The sequence below is a fragment of the Pongo abelii genome, chromosome 1, assembly GCF_028885655.2.
Source record: "Pongo abelii isolate AG06213 chromosome 1, NHGRI_mPonAbe1-v2.0_pri, whole genome shotgun sequence".
Taxonomy (NCBI): Eukaryota; Metazoa; Chordata; class Mammalia; order Primates; family Hominidae; genus Pongo; species Pongo abelii.
In genome coordinates this window covers 194,608,437-194,629,972 of record NC_071985.2, presented here as the reverse complement: position 1 = coordinate 194,629,972, position 21,536 = coordinate 194,608,437, and the positions used below count along the sequence as shown (strand labels likewise).

At 42.3% G+C, this 21,536-nt stretch overlaps 1 protein-coding gene across 1 annotated transcript in view; it reads right to left on the bottom strand.

Annotated features, from left to right (window-relative positions):
• Nucleotides 1-431: 431 nt before the first annotated feature.
• RHBDL2 (rhomboid like 2) overlaps nucleotides 432-21,536 on the bottom strand; it is a 55,650-nt gene continuing 34,545 nt past the window's right edge. The window contains exons 5-8 of the mRNA XM_009252257.3: nucleotides 10,393-10,493; nucleotides 7,590-7,650; nucleotides 2,390-2,451; nucleotides 432-1,310 (exon numbers count right to left, since the gene is read on the bottom strand). Of these exons, the coding sequence (XP_009250532.1) occupies nucleotides 1,131-1,310; nucleotides 2,390-2,451; nucleotides 7,590-7,650; nucleotides 10,393-10,493 (404 nt within the window). The 3' untranslated portion in view covers nucleotides 432-1,130. The remainder of the gene's footprint in view (nucleotides 1,311-2,389; nucleotides 2,452-7,589; nucleotides 7,651-10,392; nucleotides 10,494-21,536) is intronic.

Sequence of the window (21,536 nt, the reverse complement as noted above, 5' to 3'; positions counted from 1 at the left end):
AGAAAGCCAGTGCCAGGTTCCTTGGGATCTTAGACACGGTATCAGAATCTTAAACTAGCAGTCCAGAAAATCCTCAGTCTTCTTCTATGAGATATTTCCATCATTCATGGTGTACCCCGCATAGATGTTTGTTCCTGTACTCCTATGATACCCTTCAGTATTTGGGGAACACAGCATTGTTGGACCTATAGGGGAGACTACAGGTTTCCAAGTCATTACCTATGTTTAAATTCTGCTCCTCTCAGACAAGTACTTAATTCTTTAAGCGTTCCTTTAAGGGATTCTTTAAGATTACTCTAAGATGCAGAGTAATAACTACCTTTCTGGGTTGTTGATAATATTATCAATAAAGTGTGTAAAACACCTCAAACAATAGTGATCTATCTCCTCAAACAGTGATCTATTTTAAAGTGATTATCAGGAGTCTGACACAGGTATAAAAAGTTTTTATTATCAGCATTGTACAGTATTCATAGATTTTATGAAGCATTCTCCAAAATATATCCTCCAAGGAGAGTAAGTCTGTTTTATAGAATACCATATGCCTGGGAAAGACCCAGTCTCTAATTTTGTTTTGTTTTGTTTTGTTTTTTGAGACTGAGTGTCGCTCTATCACCCCGGCTGGAGTGCAGTGGCGCAATCTCAGCTCACTGCAACCTTTGCCTCCCAGGTTCAAGCAATTCTCCTGCCTCAGCCTCCCAAGTAGCTGGGACTACAGGCACACGCCACCACGCCCAGCTAATTTTTGTATTTTCTTTAGTAGAGACAGGGTTTCACCATATTGGTCAGGCTGGTCTTGAACTCCTGACCTCAGGTGATTTCACCCACCTCAGCCTCCCAAAGTGCTGGGATTACAGGCATGAGCCACTGCGCCTGGCCCCAGTCTCTAGTTTTTACTACCCTTCTTTTCTCTCTTCTTCTTCCCTTTCTACATTAAGAAGCCCCTTCTTAAATCCTAAGGTCCTTTTATAGGCAATCTTTGCAACTGATGAGTTTAATGCTGTTTTGTCCTCTATATAAAATTGTTAGCCTTTGCTGAGACTTCTCTGTTTCTTCATAGAGTCTTCCTTTTTTTTTTTTTTATTTCCTCCAGATGGCTCTTTTTATTAATTGACTTACAATAGGGCAGGTCAGTTTGCTGGAGATAGGAAAATGTTGAAAAACACAGCAAATAAGACACAAGCTAAATAAGCAGCAATCGCTATCCAAAACCTTGGATCTTTCAGCAGTGCTTTATCAAAGCAGCTAAACACCGTGTAGCCAATGGACATTCCAGCAAATCCACCTGCAATGTGAGCTGCAAAAGACACCTTGGGAGAAAAGGGGGGAAAATGGAAATAAGTGAAGACAATGCTAATTGTGTATTTCAGTTGCATCTCTCTTATTCAAACACAAATACCGTCACAGTTAAACAAGAGTCTTAAAGGTCTAGAGAACTAGGGGTAAGGCAAAAGAGACACAAAACTCCATGTGCACAGAGAGAAGGAGATACTCTGAAAGATACAAAGCTTAAAAATGCCATTTTCACCAATTCTTAGAGTACAAAAGACAGAGAAATTGTTTCTCATTCTTGATCATCGTTGCATTTAAAATAATTCTATATAATGCCAACTAAGAGAATGGTTGAGTTGCCATGAGGGATCCCTATAGCAGCATAATCTGATTCCACATACATGGGGTGTCAGATTTAAAACACAAGTAATAACATACACAAGAAATACCCAAACAGAAACTACCAAATTCAAAGACAAATCCCAGCAAAACTGGAAATTTTTGTCAACTTTCTTTATTGTCAATTTATAGAACCCAATCTTTCATTGCTGTTTTCCAATCTGCTTTTTTGTTTTGTTTTGTTTTGTTTTGTTTTTTGAAACGGAGTCTCACTCTGTCACCCAGGCTGGAGTGCAGTGGTATAATGTTGGCTCACTGCAACCTCCACCTCCCAGATTCAAGCGATTCTCCTGCCTCAGCTTCCCAAGTAACTGGGATTACAGGTGACTGCCACCATGCCCAGCTAATTTTTGTATTTTTAGTAGAGACGGGGTTTCACCATATTGGCCAGGCTGGTCTCAAACTCCTGACCTTGTGATCCACCGATCTTGGCCTCCCAAAGTGCTGGGATTACAGGCGTGAGCCACCGCGCCCAGCCATTCTCTCCTGTTTTGGAATAGCTACCAATATGGCAGGTGCAGTGAAGTAGAGCCAGTGATCAGGGCTATGAGAGAGTTAAGTGGGAAGGACAATTCAAAAGTCTGATTTCCTTAAAAATTTTCTTAACTTCCAAATGGAAATTTGGCTGCCCTAAATCACAGCATTGTAACCTCTATTTGATAACCCTTTTTGACAGTAAACTAATTTCTATTTTATAAAAGAAAGAAACTGAACTCACCGGAGACCCATCTTCAGGAACAAAGAACCTTCTATAGAGAGCAAATCCCATATCCAACACAACTAGAAGGAAAAACACCCTGATAAAGGCTCAGAATCTCCACAATAGTACACCAAATGTTTTTGGTTCCCCTCTAATAATAATAATACTAGCTATCATTTATTGATACTTAACCCTGTGACAGGTGCTTTTCTAAGAGATCTTTTAACTCATTAATCTTCATCACAACCCTATGAAGTAGGAACTATCATTATCCCATTTTACAGATTTATTCATCCAACAAGCATTCATTGTCCTCTGTGGCAGGCATTATTCTAGCTGGTAGATAGGCAGCAATGGACAGATCTAACAGCCCTGCCTCATGGAGCTGACAAACTGTTGGGGGGTATGTTGGGGGGTGATTAGCAGGGAGGCAAACAAATAAGTAAAACATACAGTATGTCAAATAGTGCTAAGTGCTATGGAGAAAATACAAAGAGAGGAAGAACTAGGAATGCCAGATGTCGAGTGTGATTTCCAATAGGGGTGTCAAGGAGGATCTCTTTGAGAATATGACGCTGGACAGAGGTAAGGGTCCAAGTCATGCTGCTATTTGACACAAGAGTGTTTCAGAGAGAGGGAAGACCAAGTACAAAGTCCCTAAGCAGGAATGTGCCTGGTGTGTTTGAAAAATACCAAAGCAGTTGAGCTGGCTGAATCAGTGGTTTTCAAAGTGGTTTTTACCAAGACCAGCAGCACCAGCTTCACCTGGAAACTTAACTAGAAATGAAAACTCTTAAACCCACCCCAGACCTACTGAACCAGAAAACTTGAGGGTGGGACTCAGCTTTCTGTTTTTGTTTTTGTTTTCAGAAGGTGAGTTGTACGCTCCTTAGCAGATTCCTACTTCCATGCTGTGTTTTCCAACTACCAACTGTGGTAAAGTTGTTTCCAACAACTTTGTTTTAACAAGACCTCCAGGTGATTCTGGACTAGAGTTAGGGATAAGGTTGTGGGTGATGAGGTCAGACAGGTAGCAGGGGACAGATTATGCAGGGTCTATATGGGCCATTGTAAGGACTTCAACTTTTACTGAGTGATAGGAAGTCTTTGAAAGCTCTTGAGCACAGGAGGGACATGATACATTTTGTTTGTTTGTTTGTGACAGAGTCTCAACTCTGTCGCCCAGGCTGGAGTGCAGTAGTGCAATCTCGGCTCATTGCAACCTCCGCCTCCCAGGTTCAAGCAATTCTCGTGCCTCGGCCTCCTGATTAGCTGGGATTACAGACATGTGCCACCACGCCCGGTTAATTTTTGTATTTTTAGTAGAGACAGCTTTTCACTGTGTTGACAAGGCTGGTCTCCAACTCTCGAACTCCTGACCTCAGGTGATCCACCCACCTCGACCTCCCAAAGTGCTGGGATTACAGGCTTGAGCGACCACACTGGTGGTTTTACAAAGATTATTCTAGCTGCCATATAGGAAGCAGACTATAACGGAGCAAGAACAGGAACTGGAAGACCAGCTGGAAAAATACTATTGTAGCAATCGAAGTGAAGAAGGATGGTGGCATTTTATACATAAAGAAACCAAGACACCAAGACTCCACTCTCAGCCACCACACTAATTGCCTGTAATTACCATCGGGAGTTCTGAAGGTGTCAGGCCATGAAAGGAAATCATTCCATATTCTCCAGTGAAACTGTGAGAGCCAGAAGTTAGGCAGTCTTCAAGTAAGTCGGATCTGCACTGCAAAAGGAGCTTCCGATTTCTTGGCCTAGAAGAACTCTGCCCTATATGTGTAGTGCTTGGAAACATCTCTTGCAGCTATCACATTCCACACCCATCCCCTAATTCCGTGTGCTCTACTTAGTGAGCCACTGTGTCCTACGAGATGAAAAGACCTAGTCCTTGCCTTTGGGAAAATAGCATCAGGACATGTGTTCTGACTAGATTCCCTTTCAATACTGTATTGATTGATGTTGAAGTCACTGGACAGAAATTGAGGTCGAGGAAGTATTCAATATTCATTTAATTGTAAATGACTATTACACAAAGTGCTAGATTCATGAGGCTATATAATATTTTCTTTTTTTTTCTTTTACCTTTTTTTTTTTTTTTTTTTTTTTGAGATGCAGTCTCACTCTGTCGCCCAGGCTGGAGTGCAGTGGTGCAATCTCAGCTCACTGCAACCTCCGCCTCCTGGGTTCACACCATTCTCCTGCCTCAGCCTCTTGAGCAGCTGGAACTACAGGCCCATGCCAGCACGCCTGGTTAATTTTTGTATTTTTAGTAGAGACGGGGTTTCACCATGAGATCTCCTGACCTCGTGATCCACCCGCCTCAGCTTCCTAAAGTGCTGGGATTACAGGCGTGAGCTACCGTGCCTGGCCCTTATTTTCAATCATCATTTGCGTTTCCTGGTCCACATAAATAGCATGCCCACGGGTCTAGGAAAGTGTTTTTAAAAAACACTGCCACATAACTGGAAACAGTTACTTTGGCTTAGTCTTCCACAATAGGAGACCTCCTCTCAGAAAGTCTTTGTAACCATTAGTATGTCAATTTCTCCAATCAGTTTCTCTCATCTTACTCCTTCCTATATCTGAGTCTGGCTCTTTCCTCTTTCTGCTTCCTAGGGGACTTTTCTTCTGGGTTGCTGCAGCCTCTAAACTGAGATATGCCTTCCCACCTGAAAATAAGCCCTTATTCCAAGAAGCCAAACCATTGTCCTCCTTAAAAATTTAACATTTACTTTAAAAGACTTGCCTTCATATGGATTTTTTTTTTTTGAGACAACCTCGCTCTGCTGCCCAGACTAGACTACAGTGGCATGATCACGGCTCACTGCAGCCTCGACTTCCCAGGCTCAAGCGAATTCTCCCACCTCAGCCTCCTGAGTAGCTGGAACCACAGGCCCACACCGCAACACCTGACCAATTTTTTTGTAGAGACAGAGTCTCCCTATGTTTCACAGGATGGTCTCGAACATAATGCTTGATGAAGGAATGTTTTTTAGGGCAATTGCCATTTACAATTAAGAAGAATATTTACAACTTGGCTGGGCGCAGTGGCTCACGGCTGTAATCCCATCACTTTGGGAGGCTGAGGTGAGTGGATCACCTGAGGTCAGGAGTTCAGACCAGCCTGACCAATATGGTGAAACCCCATCTCTACTAAAAATACAATAATTAGCCAGGCATGGTGGCATGCACCTGTAGACAGGAGAGGCTGAGACAGGAGAATTGCTTGAACCCAGGAGGTGGAGGTTGCAGTGAGCCAAGATCACACCACTACACTCCAGCCTGGGCAACAGAGCAAGACTCCGTCTCAAAAAAAAAAAAAAAAGAAGAATATTTACAACTTTATATATATTACATATTACAAAATTATATACATTTCCAAAGAAACACGTTTCAAATACAGATGCACTTATATTTTATTAATCTGGTATGTGTTGTAACTCTTCCCATTTTCAATAGTAGGTAAACCAGGCCAAAGAACCTTTAGAAATGAAGCAGACTGACTGAAGACCCCGTATCTCGGGTGACAACCTTTCTGTGCCCAAACAATGTGTCCTCTGATTCTGGGTGTGACCCTGAACAACTGAGGAGGCAGCTCAGCTCCTCCAGCGGCTCTGCTGTCTCCCAGATACTCACTCTCCCTTCTCTTAGGTTTTGAATTTGTTATGAAGAAAAAAATTAAGAATAGTATAAACTATAAACAAGTGAATTATTTTATCTCAGAGTGAAATATTAGTGTTCTTACATTTAAATGGTCAATAAACTAAAGAGTCCCTTCCCACAGACATAGTTGCCTCTGTTCCTGTAATGGGGATAATCGAACCCTTGATAGAAATTGCAAAATCCTATTTTCTTACTATGTGGACAGCCAACATCTTAGGCTTTATCAGGTATAACCTCTGCCTTGGCTTTCAGGTCTGACCCCAGGGTCTGTCATTCTTCCACAGCCCTCCAGGTGGAGAGAACTTCAACTGGAGCAGGTCCGTCAACACCAGTTACCATCCCCACCTTTGCTCTTGTTTTCTTCCATGCTCTATAGCCTGGTGTCATCTGGAATCTACCTTTACTCTCAGACTCAGCTGCACTTCCATCCCCTCTCCAAACAGCATTCTTCCTAACCTCCTTTAGCATGTGATTCTAGAATTCTTGGAGATTTCAAAAGCCATATTAGTCACCCTCTTGGTCTGGGCTTCTTGAACGGTTGCCGGCTGCCACCCGCCCCCCGCTCCCCCAACTCTCTATCATTAATTCTCAACTATCAGCTATCACTCAATACTTACTGGATCAGTTTTTTTTTTAATCTGAAAATTTAGAAATTGAGGAAGAAAAGAGATTATATCAGTGGTTTCCAAGTTTTCCCTCTGCAGACAAAAACACATACAGCTTCCAATATATGAAAAAGTCCAGTATATAAAATATAAGTGAAGCTATTGTGGTTCAAGTAGAGGGGGTGCCTAGGGCTCTATTCTCTTGGCTTCCCCCACTCCATAAAGATACAAAAAGCAAAAATACGTCACGTAGGCATGTCTAAGAACCACCCATGAGAGCCTGTAAAACTCCTTTGTTTACTTCTTTCTGCTTAGTGCTGTGAAGTGGACAATTTTTTTCTAACTGTAGGCTTGCAGTTATTCTCCATGTTAGTGTTTGGGAAATGTGGAAAGGCCTTCTGAAGCCTAAACCAATAACATTGTGAAAATATTATGTGAGATGATTATGTGAAATAGGTCATTGTTGTCAAACCCAACTAAATCAGAGTTGAGGGGCCAGGGGACAAAAGCACTCAGAGCACATAGCACTGCTCCAACAATTGAATTCTCCACAAGCCCAGCTGCTGAAACTACCTGTTCTAACCGTAAGACTAGTTTTACCTAATAGCTGCTGAAACAAATTGAGTCTAAGAATCAGGTCTAAACAACACAAATCTAAGACTAGTTCTCCCCACTACCATCACTCATCAACCAGCTCCCAAAGGCTGCTCTAGTGCCAATGAGCTTTCTTTCAAAATAATATGTAAAATTTATCTTTCTAATAAAACCCCCAGCCTTTTCTTTTGTGCTTCAGACATAGCATAGACCTCCCAGGTCTGTGTGTATGCCCCAAATTGCAATCCTGTGATTCCCAAATAAAATGTTTAGAGATTTGTCTCTATATTTTATTTTCACTTGGACAGTATGAAGTATTCACAAAACACACTTACTTATCAGGATGATGATCAGCAGTCTGAAAATTCCAAAGGCAGGAATCATTTCTTGAAAATTCTCAAAAAGAGATAAATAATAATTATATAAGCTATCTATGGACAAATGAAACCTCAACTCTACTCCCTCTTCATCTGCTCTTCATTTGAAATAATCTTCCAGTATCAAATATTTGCAAAACAAAACATGAGTGTCACAGCCGAGTTTTTACATGTATTTGGGAAGTACAATGCACTTCGGAGAATAAAATGACAAGATATTTAATTTAATAATATAAATGACACAATTTTGCTAGCCAGAAATAATCTCGATAAAAGTAATATAAAATCAGCACTTAACATGTCAATAAATAAATAGATAAATAAATGCTGTTAAACTAAGATTGATGAAATATTCATAAGATTTTTGGTTAATATTCATTTGATGTTTCTTCATCCTCTTTCCCAGTAGTATTTAGCAAAGACTTAACTGAGATTTGAGTATTACCTTAATTTTTGAGGTAATTTCAAAAACATTGAAAATATTCATCAAAAATTATTGCAGGGTTTTTTTGGGGGGCTCTTGGGGGGGTTCTGTGAGGGGAGGTAGAAGACAGGGAGGGTCTCACTCTGTCACCCAGGTTGGAGTGCAGTGGTGCAATCTATAGCTCACTGCAGCCTCGAACTCCTGGACTCAAGCCTTCCTCCCGTCTCAGACTCCTGAGTAGCTGGGACTACAGGTGCACGCCAGCACACCTGGCTCATTGTTGGATTTTAGCTTTGGGTCCCTTACGTGTCACTGGCGAACTGCTGAGTGAGACATTTCTAATATAATTTATTGAATTACTTGTCCCTTCCCTTTCAAATTAGTAACTCTCTTCCCAAGGAGTAAAGATGCTGAAATAGGCATGTTTACTCTAAGTCAATTATTTTCAAACGCTTGTGACCATGACCTACAGTAAGAAATAATTTACATAACAACCCAGTACACACATAAATCAAACAATAACACTGACTTTTTTTTTCTTGGGTTTAACTTTTGGCCACAGTTCCTTAAAGTGAACCTACAACCACTAATGGGTTGCAATCCAAAGTTGAAAAAACCACTTTTCTTAGGGATTTCTATATTTGGAACAGTTTTATAATTGCTTTACACTTTTCTACCTAGAATTTTGTTGTTGTTGTTGTTGTTGTTGTTGTTTGAGATGGCGTCTCACTCTGTCACCAGGCTGGAGTGCAGTGACACAATTTTGGCTCACTGCAACCTCCACCTCCCAGGTTCAAGCGATTCTCCTGCCTCAGCCTCCAGAGTAGCTGGGACTACAGGCACGCGCCACCACACCCAGCTAATTTTTGTATTTTTAGTAGAGACGGGGTTTCACCATGTTGGCCAGGATGGTCTTGATCTCTTGACCTTGTGATCCGCCCACCTCAGCCTCCCAAAGTGCTGGGATTACAGGCATGAGCCACCATGCCTGGCCTAGAAATTTATCCTACAAAAAAAAATTTACACAAATGCGAAAAGACAAATGTAAAAGAGCATTTCTTTTCTTTTCTTTTCTTTCTTTTTTTTTTTTTTTTTTGAGACGGAGTCTTGCTTTGTTGCCAGGCTGGAGTGCAGTGGCGTAATCTCGGCTCACTGCAACCTCCGCCTCCCAGGTTCAAGCTATTCTTCTGCCTCAGTCTCTCGAGTAGCTGGGACTACAGGCACACGCCACCACACCCAGCTAATTTTTGTATTTTTACTAGAGACAGGGTTTCACCATGTTGGCCAGGATGGTCTCAATCTCTTGACCTCATGATCCACTCACCTTGGCCTCCCACAGTGTTGGGATTACAGGCGTGAGCCACCACACCCAGCCAAGAGCATTTCTTGTAGCATTACTTGTAAATATGAAAAGCAGGAATCACCCCAAATTTTTTTCAATGAGCGATTCATTAAATAAATCATGGTGCATCTATATAGAGGATGCTAAGTAGCAGCTGCTAAGCTGGGAGGATTTCTAAGCACTGACATGGGTAGATGGTCAGGATGCTCTATGATAAAATGCAGAACAATATAAGGGTGGTGTCATTGTTATAAGATTAACATTGGTAGGATTTTGAATACATGTAGAGAAAGGTCTGGGCTGCTCTGCCTATGAAGTAGCCGTTCTTTTATTCCCTTACTTTCTTAATAAACTTGGTTTCCTTTAAAAAATAAAAATAAAAAGGGCTGAAAAAAATATATAAAACTGTCAATAACGTCTTTCACCACCCACCCAGCTGTTAACAGATACTATATTGAGGACCTTAACTTTCTACTTTTTTATTTAAAATTTTATGTTGTACTCATTACTTTTGAAATGAGAAAAAAAAATGATAAAATCTGAAAGGAAGCTAGGTGCGGCGGCTCACGCCTATAATCCCAGCACTTTGGGAGGCCAACGTGGGCAGATCGTTTGAGCCTAGGAGTTCGAGACCAGCCTGGGCCACATGGCGAAACCCTGGCTCTACAAACAATAAAAACATTAGTCAGGCATTGTGGCCCATACCTGTAGTCCCAGCTATTTAGGAGGCTGAGGTGGGAGGATTGCTTGAGCCCAGGAGGCAGAAGTGCAGTAAGCCAATATCACACCACTGCATTCCAGCCTGGGCAATGGTGCAAGACTCTGTCTCAAAAAAAAAGAAAGAAAAGAAAGGAAACAAAATAGCATTGCCATACAATTCTCAGAAAATTGAGTGCTCAGTAAATATTGATAAATGAAGGTTCGTTGAACCAAAGAAGAGTTACTGTTTTCTGTTTTTTTAAGAGACTCATGGACTCCATCCCCATGGTTCTTACCACCAGAACATTCATAAAATAGCCTCCCATCAGAGCATAGACTCCTCCTGAAGCTCCCACAAGATACCTGAGTGGGTCAAAGATGGAGCTGGCAAGGGACCCTAAAGAAATAAAACACAAAGGATCAGACATGACTATAGGATCAGGAAAGATAAATCTTTCTAATCTAAGGTAGACATTTGGGAAGTTTGGTCTATTATCACATTAGCAAGCAACAAATCTATTTTGCCCCTTTCATACCATAGAAGTATAGCTGTATATGCTAACTACCACAGTGTTTCTGAAAACATGGAATGTTCATTAGAACAGCAACATAGCAGTGACAATGGCAGAATCATCTGGAGCCAGAATTAACAGCAGTGTGACTTGAGGAAGTTAGTTGACTTCTCTGTGTCTCAGTTTCCCTACCTGCAAAATGGGGCTATTAATAGAACTTACCTCAATGGATTGTCAGTGTAAGTAATGAGTTGATGTATGTTTTGTGCTTAGAATACTGCTTGATGTGTATTATATATTTGTTAGCTATTAGGTTGATGCAAAAGTAATTGCGGTTTTGCCATTACTTTTAAGGGCAAAAACTGCAATTATTTTTGCATCAACCTAATATTATTGCAAAATATCCTATGTTCAGTCAAAATACCTGAGACAATCCAACCTTTTATTATCTAATAGCTATCTTTCTCAATGAGCCATAATGTGCCCTCAGAATCTTTCTGAACATACCATCCAATCAGATTCCCCAAGCAAGATGAATCCTAATTGCTAACCTAGTCCTAGATTTACTGGACCAAAACAAGGCTTTACAAACCACCTTATGCAAAGACTAAAATATTCTCTCTATACTGCTTAGTTCTATTACTTGGTCTATTCCTTTCAAGGTCGTCTTTCATTTCCTCAGTGTATAATACAGAACAATACAGTACCTACTTTGTGCAAGAAAAAGTGTCTGTCCTTAGTAATTTTACAAAAAGATGAGCAAACAACTATTATAAAGTGCAGAATATAACAACTACTATGACAAAAATAAATTTATTGTAGAAGCACTTAGGAAGGAGTGATTTTCTCAGCAGAAGGGTGGAGTCCTTGCTACTCTGAGGAGGAGGAGATAGCCTTTTGATTAAACTTTGAAGAATCTTTTTTTTTTTTTGAGATGGAGTCCCGCTCTGTCGCCCAGGCTGGAGTGCAGTGGTGTGATCTCAGCTCACTGCAAGCTCTGCCTCCCAGGTTCATGCTATTCTCCTGCCTCAGCCTCCCGAGCAGCTGGGACTACAGGCGCCCGCCACCACGCCCGGCTAATTTTTTGTGTTTTTAGTACAGACGGGGTTTCACCATGTTAGCCAGGATGGTCTCGATCTCCTGACCTCGTGATCTGCCCGCCTCAGCCTCCCAAACTGCTGGGATTACAGGCATGAGCCATCGCGCCCGGCCTAAACTTTGAAGAATCTTTAAGATTGGCCAGACGTGGTGGTTCACTCCTATAATCTCAGTGCTTTGGGAGGCCCAGGCAGGAGATTGCTTGAGGCCAGAAAGTCAGGAGTCTGAGACCAACCCAGGCCACAGAGTGATACCTGTCTCCAAAAATATAAGAAAAATATTAGCCAAGCATGGTGGTACATGCCTGTGGTCCTTGCTACTCAAGAGGCTGAGCTGATAGGATCACTTGAGCCCAGGAGTTTGAGGCTGCACTGAGCTATCATCATGCCACTGCGTTCCAGTCTGGGTGACAGAGGAAGACCTCTCCCCTCACCCCCACATACAAAAGGATTGGATAAGAAAAACAAAAGAGAAGAAGGTATTCAGGACTTAGAGAACTGGAAAAGCAATGGCATAGAAACAGGTATATGGATGACTGAAGATCAGTGAGAAGTAGTCCAGTAGGCCGGGCACGGTGGCTCACGCCTGTAATCCCAGCACTTTGGGAGGCCATGGCAGGTGGATCAGCTGAGCTCAGGAGTTCGAGACCAGCCTGGGCAACATGGCGAAACCCCATCTCTACTAAAAATACAAAAATTAGCCGGGCATGGTGGCAGGCACCTGCAATCCCAGCTATTTGGGAGGCTGAGGCAGGAGAATAGCTTGAACCCTGGAGGCGGAGGTTGCAGTGAGCTGAGATGATGCCACTGCACTCCAGCCTGGGCAACAAGAGTGAGACTCTGTCTCAAAAAAATTGAAAAATATAAAATTAGCTGGCTGTGGTGGCACATGCCTGTAATTCCAGCTACTGGGGAGTCTGAGGCACGAGAACCACTTGAACCTGGAAGGCAGAGGTTGCAGAGAGCTGAGATCGCACCACTGCACTCCAGCCTGGTGACAGAATGAGACTCTGTCTCAAAAACCAAAGAAGTAGTCCAGAGCAACTTAGAGCAATGATTCTCAAATGCTAACCTATAGACTAGGGCTGGGGTGATTGTATCATAATCATATGAGAAATTTATTTTTAAAATAGATACAAATGTCTACTTCTGACCATGATAAGGTAACAAGAATAGGATTTGCTGTCTCGCTTGAAAAAGCCAAAAGCACTGGACAACATATAGGAAAGAATGGTCTTCAAGATACTAGACATCAGAAAACAAAACCACTAAACCCTTAGAGACAGGGAATCAGTTATTAATAGATGAGTTATCTGACTGCCCAGGTACTACCTTGAGGGAGATTACAGAATACAGTGCATGAAGCAGGAACCCAGGCAGATCTCAGCAAACTTTAAGTTGATGAGATGAAGTTTAGAGTCCAGATAGATCTGGACTGCTAGAGTTTACAAGACAGGGTAACAGAGAGCAGAAAGCTGCATACAGAAAACTCCAGAAAGGAGCATGCAAGGAAATTACCCAAGCCAAGGAAAGAACCACCAAAAATGAAGTGGGAAGACTACCTGTTGCTTACACAGCACCAGAGAGGCTAAGTAACTTTCTGTACTGGAAAACTCTTTTGTTTCCACACATCATAAGTCTGGGCATTTTATGACAGGTAAGTTACATCTCAATCTTAAAATGTATCAGGACAAAACCACACACTGCAGAGGGGCAGGGCTCCACCACCAGTTACTCACTTCCCTTGAAACAGAAGCTCAAGTATGGAGTAGTCTTCTGTGACTAAGCTTGTTTTCCCTCCTTTCTGACTTCTAGGAATAATCCTTGTTTGAAAAGGATTTCAGGTAAGGTAGGAAACTGCTCTCAATACAGAATTAACTTGATGAAGAAATTGGAAAGAGGTTAAATCACAGTAGGAAAATCAAGCGTGATCAAGATGAAGTTAGCATACAAAGGAAGTGCAGCAAGGCCCAGGTACCCCCAGAGAAGGGACTCAGACGGCAGCCAGAGGGGGGCCAGGCAATCAGGGGCATGTCGCTAAGGTCAAAGGTGGGGCAGACCTTGGTCCCCTGCCCTCGTGGCCACCTTACCCAGACCACCCCAATAGCATGAACTGTCCTACAAGGTCACCTTACCTAGGGAAGACAGGGGGCAGTTTCTCGATGCTGGTGTTTGGTGAGCCCAAGAGTGTTCAGCCTTCACTGTCCTCCCTAACAGGCATCTGGGGCACAGGGATGCTGACCCCTGAACTCCTAACTGGGGTTGGAACTCAGGTCCTTTGAGAACACTGGGCACCTAGGGATGTGGGAGCAGGACTGGCCACAGCCAGGTTTCTCTTAGAAACAGACTGGTTGAATTAATGAACTGAACAAATGAACCAATGTGTTTTGCCCCAGAGAAAAATGAGCTTTGTCCTGGGTGGAGTGATTGCCTTCGAAAAGCCATCAAGGCCACCTGCCAACAGCCGAGAGCTGAGCTGCTGTGTTCCTGGCTGACTCTGGCCCTTCCAGTCCTCCTCTGGGTCTGCCTTAGTCCTGCAATCTCATGGCCAGGGTGATAATGTTGGCGACAACACCATGATCCTGGCTGCCCTTCCTGGGGCAGGAGGGCCCCAAGGACTGATAAGCCAAATCCAGGGCCGTCCTCCTCTGCTTTTCTGCCCTGCGACTTTTCTCTAGGTCCTTTCCTGCAAGCAGTGTGGGGATGTGTACTGGAAAATGCCATAATTAATGGGGCAATCCTTAGAGTACACAAAAGGGTCCAGTGGTGGGAATAATTACCATCTTACCAAAAAGAATCAAACTGCTTCCAAGTAACATAACTGAGTTACAGAACAAATCTAAAAAGTATTTATGACCTGGAGCGGTGGTTCACGCCTGTAATCTCAGCACTTTGGAAGGCCAAGGCGGGTAGATCACTTGAGGTCAGGAGTTCAAAAGCAGCCTGGCCAACATGGTGAAGCCCCTTCTCTACTAAAAATACAAAAATTAGCCGGATATGGTGGTGTGCACCTATAATCCCAGCTACTCGGGAGGCTGAGACACAAGAACCCCCCGGGCCGAGTGCAATGGCTCATGCCTATAATTCCAGCACTTTGGGAGGCCAAGGCAGGTGGATCATTAAGGTCAGAAGTTTGAGACCAGCCTGGCCAACATGGTGAAACCCCATCTCCACTAAAAACACAAAAATTAGCCAGGCATGGTGGTGCATGCCTGTAATCCCAGTTACTTGGGAGACTGAGGCAGGAGAATCGCTTGAGCCTGAGAGGCGGAGGTTGCAGTGAGCCGAGATCCACCACTGCACTCCAGCCTGGGCGACAAGAGTTAGACTCTGTCTAAAAAAAAAAAAAAAAAGAAAAAGAAGAAAAAGAGTCACTTGAACCTGGGAGACAGAGGTTGCAGTGAGCCAAGATCATGCCACCGCACTCCAGCCTGGATGACAGAGTGAGACTCTGTCTCAAAAAAAATAAGTAAATAAAAATAAAAAATAAAAAGCATTGGCTGGGCACAGTGGCTCATGCCTGTAATCCCAGCAATTTGGGAGGCCAAGGCAGGAGGATCACTTGAGGTCAGGAGTTCAAGACCAGCCTGACCAACATAGCAAAACCCTGTCTCTACTAAAAATACAAAAATTAACCAAGCATGGTGGCACACGTCTGTAGTCCCAGCTACTTAGGAGGCTGAGGCAGGAGCATTGTTTGAACCCAGAAGGCAGAGGCTACAGTGAGCCAAGATCACATCACTGCACCCCAATCTGGGTGACAGAGCAAGACTCCATCTCTAAATGAATAAATAAATAAAATTTTAAAAATTAAAAAAGTATTTACAGGAACACAAAAATATGCACCATCCAACTAGATAAAATGTGTAGCATCCAATCAAAAATTATCAGGCATATGGTTGGGTGCAGTGGCTCACACCTGTAATCCCAGCTCTTTGGGAGGCCAAGGCAGACAGATCTCCTGAGGTCAGGAGTTCAAGAGGACCTGGCCAAAATGGTGAAACCCTGTCTCTACTAAAAATACAAAAATTAGCTGGGCTTGGTGGCAGGCACCTGTAATCCCAGCTACTCAGGAGGCCAAGACAGGAGAATTGCTTAAACCCAGGAGGCAGAGGTTGCAGTGACCCAAGATCGCACCATTGCACTCCAGCCTGGGTGATAGAGAAAGACTCAGTCTCAAAAAAAAAAAAAAAAAAAGAAAGAAAGAAAGTAAAAAAAGAAAAAGAAAACAAAAGAAAGAAAAATTTAAAAATAAATAAATAAATAAATGGGCCAGTGGCTCACGCTTATAATCCCAGCACTTTGGGAGGCCGAGCCAGTGGATCACCTGAGGTCAGGAGTCTGAGACCAGCCTGGCCAGCATGGTGAAACCCCGTCTCTACTAGAAATACAAAAATTAGCTGGGCATTCTGGCACATGCCTGTAGTCCCAGCTACTCGAGAGGCTGAGGCAGGAGAATCGCTTGAACCCAGTGGAGGTTGCAGTGAGCTGAGATCGCACCACTGCACTCCAGCCTGGGTGACAGAGTGAGACTCCATCTCAAAAAAAAATAATAAATAAATAAATAAATAAATAAATAAAGCAAAAACTGATAGAACCACAGAAGAAACAGACAAATGCATTATTATAATCAGAGATTTCAATAATCCTTTCTCAATAATTTATAGAAAAAGTAGACAGAAAATCAGAAGACAAACAACATAATCAACCAAATGGACCTAATTGACATGTATACAATATTCTACGCAACAACAACTGATCTCACACATTATTTTCAAATGTACAAAGAACACTTACCAACGTAGACCATATTCTGGACCATAAAACAAATCTTAATACATTTAAAAGGATTCAAGTCATACAAAGTTTGTTCTCTAACCACAGTTTTCTTTTCTTCTTTTTTCTTTTTCTTTTTTGAGACAGAGTCTCACTCTGTCGCCCAGGCTGGAATGCAGTGGCGTGATTACAGCTCACTGCAGCCTCGACTTCCTAGGCTTAGGTGATTTTTCTACCTCAGCCTCCCGAATAGCTGGGACTACAGGTGTGCACCACCAAGCTAATTTTTGTTTTTGTTTTGTTTTACTTTATTTTATTTTATTTTTTTTATTTTTATTATTATTTTTTTTTTTGAGATGGAGTCTCGCGTTGTCGCCCAGGCTGGAGTACAGTGGCGCAATCTCAGCTCACTGTAACCTCTGCTTCCCGGGTTCAAGCGATTCTCCTGCCTTAGCCTCCTGAGTAGCTTGGATTACAGGTGCACACCACCACGCCCAGCTAATTTTTTTGTATTTTTAATAGAGACGGGGTTTCACCACGTTGGTCGGGCTGGTCTCGAACTCCTGACCTGATGATCCGCCCACCTCGGCCTCCCCAAGTGCTGGGATTATAGGCATAAGCCACCGCACCCAGCCTTTGTTTTTTTTTTAAAGATGGGGTTTAACCATGTTGCCCAGGCTGGTCTCAAACTCCTGGGCTCAATGATCTGCCCACCTCAACCCCCCAAAGGGCTGGGATTATAGGCGTGAGCCACCACGCCCAGTCTCTAACCACAGTTAAACTACATATTAACAACAGAACATCTTTGGAAAAACACACAAATATTTAAAAACTAAATAACACATTTTAAATAACCCATGTGTCAAAGAAAACATCAGAAGGGAAATTAGCAAGTACAGACAACATAATAATCTATGTAGAAAATCTAATGGAATCTACAAAAAGCTTCTAGAAGTAATAAATGAGTTTAGCAAGGTTGGAAGACATAAGATCTATATACAAAATATACCAAAAAGTATATATTTTCATGCGGTAACAATGAAGAATGAGAAATATAATTTTTTTTTTTTTTTGAGACAGAGTTTTGCTCTTGTTGCCCAGGCTGGAGTGCAGTGGCACGATCTTGGCTCACTGCAACCTCCGCCTCCTGGGTTCAAGCCTTTCTTCTACCTCAGCCTCCCAAGTAGCTGGGATTACAGGCGCCCACCACCACACCCAGCTAATTTTTGTATTTTTAGTAGAGACGGGGTTTCACTATGTTGCCCAGGCTGGTCTCGAACTCCTGACCTCAGGCGATCCACCTGCCTTGGCCTCCGAAAGTGCTGGGATTACAGGCATGAGCTACCACGCCCGGCCAAGAAATAGAAATTTTAAAAACATTACCCTTTCTAATACATCAAAAATATGAAATACATAGAGATAAATCTGATCAAAAACTCTGCAAGACATAAACACTGAAAACTAAAAAACATGCTGAGAGGAATTTTGAAAGACCTAAATACACAGAAAGGTATACCTTGTTCAACATGGGCTGGAAGACATTCAATATTGTTAAAATGTCCGTTTTCCCCAGGTTGATCTATAGATTCAATGCAATCCAAATCCCAGCAGATTTTTTTTAGAAACGCACAAACCAAGTTATATGGAAATGCAAAGGATTTAGAATAGCCAAAAAATTTGTGAAAAAGAGTAAAGTTAGAGTGCTAGCCCTTCCTGATTTCATGACTAGTAAGTCATGAAAACTACAGTAACCAAGATATGTGGTATTGGTGTAAAGATATACAAATACATAAGTGGAACAGAATAGAACCTCCAGAAATTAACACACTCATATATACAAACAACAACTTCAACAAAGATACAAAAGCAATTTGTATTTTCAACAGATACTAAAGCAATTCAATGGAGAAAGGACTGTCTTTTCAACAAATGATGTTAGAACAGACATCCACATGAAAAAAAATGACAATTCAGTCCTTCCCCTTGCAAAAAAACCAGATGATACACCTAAATGGAAAGCCTAAAATAAAACTTCTGGGAGAAAACATGGTGATTCTAGGAGAAATCTTGGTGATTTTGTGTTAGGTAAAAATTATTTGATACAGGCTGGGTGCGGTGGCTCATGCCTGTAATCCCAGCGCTTTGGGAGGCCAAGGCAGGTGGATCACAAGGTCAGGAGTTTGAGACCAGTCTGGCCAACGTAGTGAAACCCCGTCTCTACTAAAAATACAAAAAAAATTAGCCGGGTGTGGTGGTGTGCGCCTGTAATCTCAGCTACTCAGGAGGCTGAGGCCTGAGAATTGCGTGAACCCGGAGGCAGAATTTGCAGTGAGCCGAGATCGCGCCACTGCACTCCAGTATGGGTGACAGAATGAGACTCTGTCTCAAAAAAAAAAGAAAAAAAAATTATTTGATATCACACTAAAAGTCACAATTCCTAAAGTCTGAAAATGTATAAAAGGCCAGGCATCATGGCGCACACCTGTAATCCTAGCATTTTGGGAGGCCAGTGCAGACTGATCACTTGAGCTCAGGAGTTTGAGACTAGCCTGGGCAATATGGCAAAACACTGTCTCTACCAAAATAAAAAAAAAATACATATATATACTTATATACATATATAATATGTATACTATATATATAGTAAAACATTTTTAAAAATAAAAATTATAGATTTAATATTTATAACTTCTCCTCTCCAAAAGATATTATTAAGAGAATAAGGCCAGGCGCGGTGGCTCACGCCTGTAATCTCAGCACTTTGGGAGGCCAAGGCAGGTGGATCACCTGAGATCAGGAGTTCGAGACCAGCCTGGCATTACAAGCGTGAGCCACCATGCCTGGCCTAATTTTCTTTTGGTAGAAACGGAGTTTCATTATATTGCCCAGGCTGGTCTCAAACTACTGAACTCAGGCAATCCTCCTGCCTTGGCCTCCCATAGTGCTGGGGATTATAGGCATGAGCCACTGTGCCCAGCCTTATTTTTCTTTTTCCCATCCACAGGACTCTGCTCTATAGATTTCTTGTTCATTTTTTAGAAATAAATGGATTGGTAAAGAGCACCTACAAAAAACTTACAGTTGGCCGGGCATGGTGGCTCATGCCTGTAATCCCAGCACTTTGGGAGGCCGAGGCAAGAGAATCACTTGAGGCCAGGAGTTTGAAATCAGCCTGGCCAACATGTTGAAACCCTGTCTCTACAGAAAAAAAAAAAAAAATTAGCCGGGTGTGGTACTGCATACCTGTAATCCCAACTACTCGGAGGCTGAGGCACAAGAATTGCTTGAACCTGGGAGGTGGAGGTTGCAGTGAGCCGAGATCATGCTATTTCACTCCAGCCTGGGTGACAGAGACTCTGTCTCAAGAAAAAAAAAAAAAAAAAAACGGCCAGGCGCAGTGGCTCAGGCCGGGCGTGGTTGCTCACACCTCTAATCCCAGCACTTTGGGAGGCCAAGGCAGGCAGATCATGAAGTCAGGAGTTCGAGACAAGCCTGGCCAACATAATGAAACCCCATCTCTACTAAAAACACAAAAAATTAGTCGGGCATGGTGGTGAGCACCTATAATCCCGGCTACTTGGGAGGCTGAGGCAGAAGAATCTCTTGAACCTGGGAGGCAGAGGTTGCAGTGAGCCAAGATTGTGCCATTGCACTCCAGCTTGGGCAACAGTGCAAGACTCCAACTCAAAAAAAAAAAAAAACACAGCTAACATTACACTTTGTGGCGAAATACTAATTGCTTTCTGCCTAAGATTGGAAACAAGGCAAGAACATCTGTTCTCTTAACTCTTAATCAACATAGTGCTTGAAGTGCGAGCCAACATAATAAGGCAAGAAAAAGAAGCAAAAGGCATATAGATTGGAAAGGAAGAAATAAAATATCCCTATTTATAGATGACATGATGATTTGCAGATGACATGAAAAATCCCAAGGAATCTGCTGTTGATCTATGGCCTTTCCCCCAGCCCCCTGCTCTCTGAAACATGTGCTGTGTCAACTCAGGGTTAAATGGATTAAGGGTGGTGCAAGATGTGCTTTGTTAAACAGATGCTTGAAGGCAGCATGCTCTTTAAGAGTCATCACCACTCCCTAATCTCAAGTACCCAGGGACACAAACACTGCAGAAGGCCGCAGGGAGCTCTGCCTAGGAAAACCAGAGACCTTTGTTCATGTGTTTATCTCCTGACCTTCTCTCCACTATTATCCTATGACCCTGCCATATCCCCCTCTCCAAGAAACACCCAAGAACGATCAATAAATACTTAATAAAAAATAAAAAAATTAAAAAAAAAAACACAACTTGCTAAACCTCAAAAAAAAAAAAAAAAAGAAAAATCCCAAGGAATCTAAAACAAAACAAAAACCCTACTACTAAATGAGTTCAGCAAGGTTGCAAGGTATAAGAATAACATGCACAGGCAGGGCGCAGTGGCTCACGCCTGTAATCCCAGCACTTTGGGAGGCCAAGGCGGGCAGATCACGAGGTCAGGAGATCGAGACCATCCTGGCTAACACGGTGAAACCCTGTCCCTACTAAAAATACAAAAAATTAGCTGGGTGTGGTGGCGGGCACCTGTAGTCCCAGCTACTCGGGAGGCTGAGGCAGGAGAATGGCATGAACCTGGGAGGCGGAGCTTGCAGTGAGCGGAGATCGCACCACTGCACTCCAGCCTGGGTGACAGAGCAAGACTCCATCTCAAAAAAAAAAAAAGAATAATATGCATGAATCAATTGTGTTTCTATATACTAGCAATGAAATTATGGACACTGAAATTTAAAATACAACACCATTTAGGAGATATAAATAAGAGACACTGTTCATAGATTGGAACACTCAATATAGAAAATATATCAGTTCTCCCCAAATTGATGTACAGATTTAAGGCAACTCCTATCAAAATTCCAGCAAGAATTTCTATAGCTATAAACAGAATTAATCTAACGCTTATATGGAAAGGCAAAGGAATTAAAACAGCTACAATTTTCAAAATGAAGAATAAAATGGGAGGAATCATTCTGATTTCAAAACTTATTATATAGCTACAGTAATCAAG